The sequence below is a fragment of the Setaria italica genome, chromosome I (assembly GCF_000263155.2).
Source record: "Setaria italica strain Yugu1 chromosome I, Setaria_italica_v2.0, whole genome shotgun sequence".
NCBI lineage: Eukaryota > Viridiplantae > Streptophyta > Magnoliopsida > Poales > Poaceae > Setaria > Setaria italica.
Window position 1 is genome coordinate 8,739,908 of NC_028450.1, and position 6,441 is coordinate 8,746,348.

The 6,441-nt window shown below is 47.0% G+C and overlaps 1 protein-coding gene across 1 annotated transcript; it reads left to right on the plus strand.

The window, feature by feature from the left end:
- The first annotated feature begins 1,786 nt into the window (after positions 1–1,786).
- On the plus strand, positions 1,787–5,514 carry LOC101754109 (E3 ubiquitin-protein ligase SINAT2). Its single transcript, XM_004951964.3, has 4 exons — positions 1,787–1,968; positions 2,971–3,265; positions 4,239–4,625; positions 4,933–5,514. The coding sequence occupies exons 2-4, from the start codon at positions 3,047–3,049 to the stop codon at positions 5,257–5,259; spliced, it is 933 nt and encodes a 310-aa protein (XP_004952021.1). The 5' UTR covers positions 1,787–1,968; positions 2,971–3,046; the 3' UTR covers positions 5,260–5,514.
- The last annotated feature ends 927 nt before the right edge of the window (positions 5,515–6,441 follow it).

Sequence of the window (6,441 nt, forward strand, 5' to 3'; positions counted from 1 at the left end):
GTGAGAGCCCAACGACCAGCTCCTGCCTATACTCCAGATGCCTCCCGAGCCCAAGATAAAAGTCGAACGTGGATGATCCAGCATCACTGGCATATATATTCATATATATTGCAATTTCTAGAAATGTTGTTTATGCCAACATCCAACTTGTATATATAAACGCCTAGAAACTCTATTTATTTGGATCCCGACCGACGTCCATCATCAGTGCCTTGCACATGATCATCAGTTAGAAAGCTACCGCATCTCCGTTTTACCGAGAGGCAGATCCGATAGTGAATTACTGTCGTGTACTCACAACGTAGTAGGAGGCAGCGTTTGATTCGGCGAGCCTGCAGTAAATGTATTTTTTTTTCTTTTGGAGGATGCAGTAAATTTAAATGTGCCAGGCAGTCTCAAATGCATGGTCACTCGGCCCGTAACATTTGGGCCTTGGCCGCCTGGCCCATAATCCATGCACTCTGCCACCCGACCGCGCGGGCCTACCCGCCGGCTGCCCCGACCCCTTTGACCTGTGACCTGATCTGACCTCCCTGGCTCCCCCCATCGCATCCCCCAAGCCGCAAGAGAGAGAGAGCGCGGGAAATTCTCAACACTAGCGTGGGAATATAAGCCAGAGAATAATTTATAGGTTCTGTTCGCTTCGGCTTATGATTCTGTTATCTCCTACGCAAATGTGGGGTCCAGTGCTCCCACTCACTCTCGTCTCTTCCTTAGCCGGTCTGAAGAAGGACAAATAGACGACGGCCGCCTACGTGCTACCGGCCGGCGGAACGGAGCGCCCACAGCGGCTGCAAGCGGCCGGCGGCAGAGCTGTGGGGGTAGGCCACGGCACTACGGCGGTCGACAGATGCGAGCGCGAGTAGCACAGCTACAGCTCGCGTCGGCGACCGTTGCCCCATGAAGGGCTGGCCAGGGTGCCGGCGACTGTGAGGTAGAAGAAGGGCCAACAAAGAAAAATATTCTTTACCTATGGGGCCCACATCTCGAGAAACGTTCTATAGGCCTGTTTGGTAACTCATTCCTAAACTTTAGTACCTGTCACATCGGATGTTTGGATACTAATTAGGAGTATTAAATATAGTCTAATTATAAAACTAATTGCACAAATATAGTCTAATTCGCGAGACGAATCTATTAAGCCTAATTAGTCCATGATTTGACAATGTGGTGCTACAGTAACCATTTGCCCGATGGATTAATTAGGCTTAATAGATTTATTTCGTGAATTAGTATAGGGGTTCTGCAGTTAGTTTTATAATTAGCTCATGTTTAATACTCCTAGCGTCCGAATATCTGATGTGACCCTCCTAAAGTTTAGTACCTCGTATCAAGCTGAAACTGTTGGAGGAGTCTACTCTTATTGTTATCTCTTGTTGACGTGGCAGGAGTCTACTCTTATTGTTATCTCTTGTTGATGTGGTAGAAGTCTACTCTTATTGTTATCTCTTGTTGACGTGGATCTGCCATGTAGATCTTTGAGCTAGTAGTAGGTTGACTCTAACTGTTGGAGCCGGCAGTCAAACAGCCGTTGATTGCGAAACGACGGAGAGCTTTTCCCGTGCTCCCAGGGCAGTCGAAGCCCCTCCTTTCCGCTTCCCTACACCGCGCCCATGCGCCGCTGCCCCCGCACCCACCACGACCCCACCTGTCATCCCCACGCGGTGCGCCGTGGGCCGGGCGCGTATCGGCCACCGCGTCGGGGCGGGGGGCCCGCGCCGCGCCGCGACGCGGGGAGGCGGAAAGCTCCAGATCCCCGCCTCCGTCACAGGACAAGCGCGACGAGCCGAGCCAAAAGCGGGAAACGCGCACCGGAAAACACACTAATAATTGAGTTGAATCCAGCAATCCCTCCTCCTGCTCGTTGGAATCTCCTGGTCTAGCTAGCTTCCTCTACCCGATTCGCGGCGTCTCCAGGTCGCGGCTGGCCGGGCGGAATCTTCGTTGCTGCTGCCGGCTCCTCTAGCGGTACTGTATGCGCGTGCGCGCGCTCTCACTGGTCCTCCTCTTTTTTTTTTCCCGTTTTGCAATTTTGTGTCTTGTTCTGGATTATTATTACTCGAGTCCGCTTCCGTAGTAGTGGTGTTGGTGGTGGTGGTACAATTTTGCTTGCTCACCAAGTCTGGACCTCCGATGCATTTTTTGCGCTCCAATTTCGTGTGCCGGTTGAGGTGTGGTACTAGAGATGGGGTCTTGTTCGATTAATTTTGCAAAGATTTTAGATGACTTTGTGTGAGACTGGTGGGGAATGGGGGTTTCAGGAGCGCAATTCGGGGGACGAAAGAGAGCCCCAGGGGTTTCCCACGTTTGGGGCCCGATTCAGGAACCGAAACATACAGTTTGCATATTTTTTGTTGATGCGATATGAGCAGGAGCGGCACATGGGAAGGCTCTTTTCCAATCTCGCAGCCAATTCGTGCTGTGGGAGAGCAATGTCGGTTGAGCGGGGGACCGGGGCTTAGCTTAATTATCTTTTTAAGTTTTTATAGATGATTATAGTGGCCTATAGGAGCTTCATTCCGTGAATCTTGAATTCTAACGGACGCTTGTGAAACCAAACTAAGCAAGGAGGGAGCAGTTCTGCGCTTTTCGATAAGATGTAACCTACCCTTCCCTTAATGACAAATTCGAGTTAGAAACCTGCCAAGGTTCATGGATGAGAGCCTCTGAAATAGATTGTGTTTCTTCAGCTCCAAGATCTGAGTGTAGTTTGACTTATCAGTAACTTGTTTGCCTCAAGCTGGATTTCTCTGCTTCAGTTGGTGCCAACTGATTGATACTATGCCAGATCGCGAACAGATATATCTCACTCGTGATTCTGAGGAAGCACCCGTTTTTTATGCGACCTTGGTACACTGAACATCAGTATCAACTTGTTAGTTCCGTGTTTCAGATGTCATGTCTCTTGTGATATAAATATTTGATGTGATGTTCCTTCCACGGTCTCCTGACAAGATTCAAATAATGCAGCTGATCACGAGGAAGAAATGGAGTGGTGGGGTGCTCACGTTTTATACTACTTCCGAACGTGAAAGGAGCTTTTACAATGGCACCGGGGAGCAGCATTGTGACTGTAGTCCCTGAGTCAGACTGTGGAGATGATGGGCTTTCTGAAGCACTTGGGAGTATTAGGCTTGATGTAGACTCTACCAGTAAACCATGGTCTACATCACTAGCCAATGTTGCATTATCATCACTGGCTGGCTTGAATGATTTGCTTGAATGTCCAGTGTGTACAAACTCAATGCGTCCACCTATACTCCAGGTTTGTGTGCTCATGGCTTATCTTCTCTCCCTTTTATTCTGTTGGCAGAAGCAGATATTTTGATGATTGCAATATACATGTTTGCATGTTCCAGTTTGAATGTGAAGAAAATGCTGTTGCTGTTAGTTTCCATTGCCTGTTAGATATCTTGATTGAGTTAGTATAGAAAGAGGGCATCGTGCAATGAATGCAGCATTTACACCAGCTACCATATGTGCAGCTTGTCCATTAATCTCAAGTTTCCAAGCGTTTGTTTTCTTTTATAGCATAATGTATATTTTTTTATTGCCACATTATAATCAACAAGTTTTCTGATGCGTATGCTAACTCAAGTCGGTTGTGTCTTTCTGATTATAATGTTGTCCATTACAATTATGGACTCCCTCGCATCAAAATCATCCAGAACTTCCATATGTTATTGATGAATTAGCAGGAATGAAAAGATGATCAGTCCTTGGTTTCCTAGATATATATTATGTCAGTGTGGGGCATAGTCTGGGGTCCATGTTTATGTCTTCACTTTCTTAGAATTTGACATGGTCCTGACAAGTTCATATAGCTTTTATTGCTTGCAGTATGACACTTCCTAGTTCGCTTTTTGTGTAGGCACACATGCATATAATGTTGCTCATGGTTCGTTTATTTTAACTTTCTTCTGCATTTCATTGGCTTCAATGGATTAACTTTAGTTCTAAAAAATATTAACTTTACGATGATCATAATTCTAAATTTAGGTAACTTCCGCCCTTCTTGTTTCATTAAAATAAAAAGGGAATTGCAAGCAAATATATGTTACTTGGATAGTGATGATATTCATGTTACTTGGATAGTGATGAGATTCATATTACTTGGGGGTATAGGTTGTGTAATTAGACAACTGTTTAAATTGTGATGGTGATAGAAGTAAACGCGGGAAATGGGAAACAGACAAACAGGGAAAGGTAACAATATACTGCTTTGGTTCTTCTTGCAGTGCCCAAATGGCCACACGATTTGCTCCAGCTGCAAGCATAGGGTAGACAACCATTGCCCAACTTGCCGCCAGGAACTGGGAAACATCAGATGCTTGGCTCTTGAGAAGGTGGCAGAACAACTTCAGCTTCCATGCAAATACCAAAGCATGGGATGCACAGAGATTCACCCGTACAAGAACAAACTCAAGCATGAGGAGCTCTGCAGGTTCAGGCCGTACAACTGTCCGTATGCAGGTTCAGAGTGTCTGATCACCGGTGATGTCCCGTTTCTGGTGTCTCATCTCATCAATGACCATAAGGTGGACTTGCATGAGGGATGCACATTTAACCACCGGTATGTGAAGCCCAACCCTTACGAAGTGGAAAACGCTACATGGATGCTCACCGTAAGTAACAATCGACATCTCTGTGCATGTTAAATACCTAAAAGTTTGGATCTGTGGTCAAACATCCCCGATCATTCAATCTGGAATGTATGTTCACTTGTTCAGTATATACATCAATGTAATACTTCGAATCTTGATGGTATTTGCTTGTTTCTTTTACGTTCTAAATGTAATCATATCTGTGTCATTTGTCTTGAGCCCCGTCCATTCTTTTCTTACTTGTGCCATAAGCACTTCAAGACTGAATGAGTATGAGATCGATCAAGTGCTGCATTTGACCACCTGGCTGCTGTTTTGATATGTGCAGGTCTTCAAGTGTTTTGGGCAGCACTTCTGCCTGCACTTCGAGGCTTTCCTGCTGGGGATGGCACCAGTGTACATGGCGTTCCTGCGGTTCATGGGGGAGGAGAGCGAGGCGCAGGGCTTTGGGTATAGCCTGGAGGTGGGCGGTGGCGGGAGGAAGCTGACATGGCAGGGCACGCCGCGGAGCATCAGGGACAGCCACCGGAAGGTGCGGGACAGCTTCGACGGCCTGATCATCCACAGGAACATGGCGCTCTTCTTCTCGGGTGGCAGCCGGCAGGAGCTCAAGCTGCGGATCACTGGCCGCATCTGGAGGGAGCAAGCGCAATGAGCCAAGGCAGTTTCTGCCCCTTGCCATGGTTGAAATTCCATTCCATGCTGATCCTGCGCATTTGCTGTACAAAAATACTTTTGCCACGGTGGCCACTGTGTTGAAACCTGATTAAACACGTGGGGACAGCCCCGGGAAAACCTGACTGACTGTCAAGCTCAAGTGTCATGCACTCATGCTAATGAGGACCTCTCATCCTCATGAGGAAAACAGAAACTGCTACCAGCTTCATCCAAAAAGTTTCTTTCATGACCACCACTCCAAAGGCCCAAGAAATATATACCTTACCGCCAATAAGTTTAGCATCTTCAACGCGAGCTTTCTTCGTAGCTTGGGGGCCTTTGGAAATGGGGCGGCGACCTTTCTTCGTATGCTCCAGACGCTGCGTAGTTACGGGTTTTTCTTGAACCAAGGACGAGGTAGGTTTCAAAACTCCAGCAACTTTAGCTGCCGCAAGCTTAGCCGCTTTCTTCTAAGCTTTTTGCTCCAAATACAAAATGTTCTTCTTCGTCGCCTCATGAACAGGAGCATCAATCTTGAAGAAAGAAAAAATACGGTTCCCCCGGGATCCACCACGTTTTTTTTGCACTTCCTCGCATTTTGAAGGGGACTCCGCACCAAGAATGAAATCACCTCGTTCCTCGGCCTTGACGACATTGACCTCTGCAAGGAAACGAAGAAAGAGCAAATAAGCAAAAAAGTGTTACGAAAGGAATTAAGGCAGGATAAAGCTTAAGCAAAGAAACTCATTGTCTTGGGTGAATCTAAGGAACTTCGTCCAGTCAGGGCAAGGGATAGGTCCATCGACTTCAACCCAACCAGGGATCTCCCAACCGCCATTGACGGGCCACACACCAACCATGCGATACTCCTCAATAATATCATGAATGATGTACTTCTGAGCAAACAGACGAAGCATAGAGATAAACTCATCACCTTCGGAGCATGCAGGGAGATCAACCTTGTACTCCTTGTGCAAGAAAGGAATTTTCTTAGTAACAAGTCGATGGGGATCACCATTTTCTTGTGGCTCCACTTCATGATATAACCAGTGATGGTGCCACATTAGGCCACTTGTTGCGATATGCAGCCACGGGGGAGAGCACGCCAGTACGTTAGATGAAGTTAAGACACCTAAACTGGGCCTCCTTCTCGATCACTTCACCACCTTCATCCTCTAAG

Coding starts and splice junctions, on each gene's coding strand:
- LOC101754109 (XM_004951964.3), top strand. CDS start 3,047: ATGGCACCGGGGAGCAGCATTGTGACTGTAGTCCCTGAGTCAGACTGT. Junction 3,266..4,238: donor TGCGTCCACCTATACTCCAG/GTTTGTGTGCTC, acceptor TTCTTCTTGCAG/TGCCCAAATGGCCACACGAT. Junction 4,626..4,932: donor ACGCTACATGGATGCTCACC/GTAAGTAACAAT, acceptor TGATATGTGCAG/GTCTTCAAGTGTTTTGGGCA.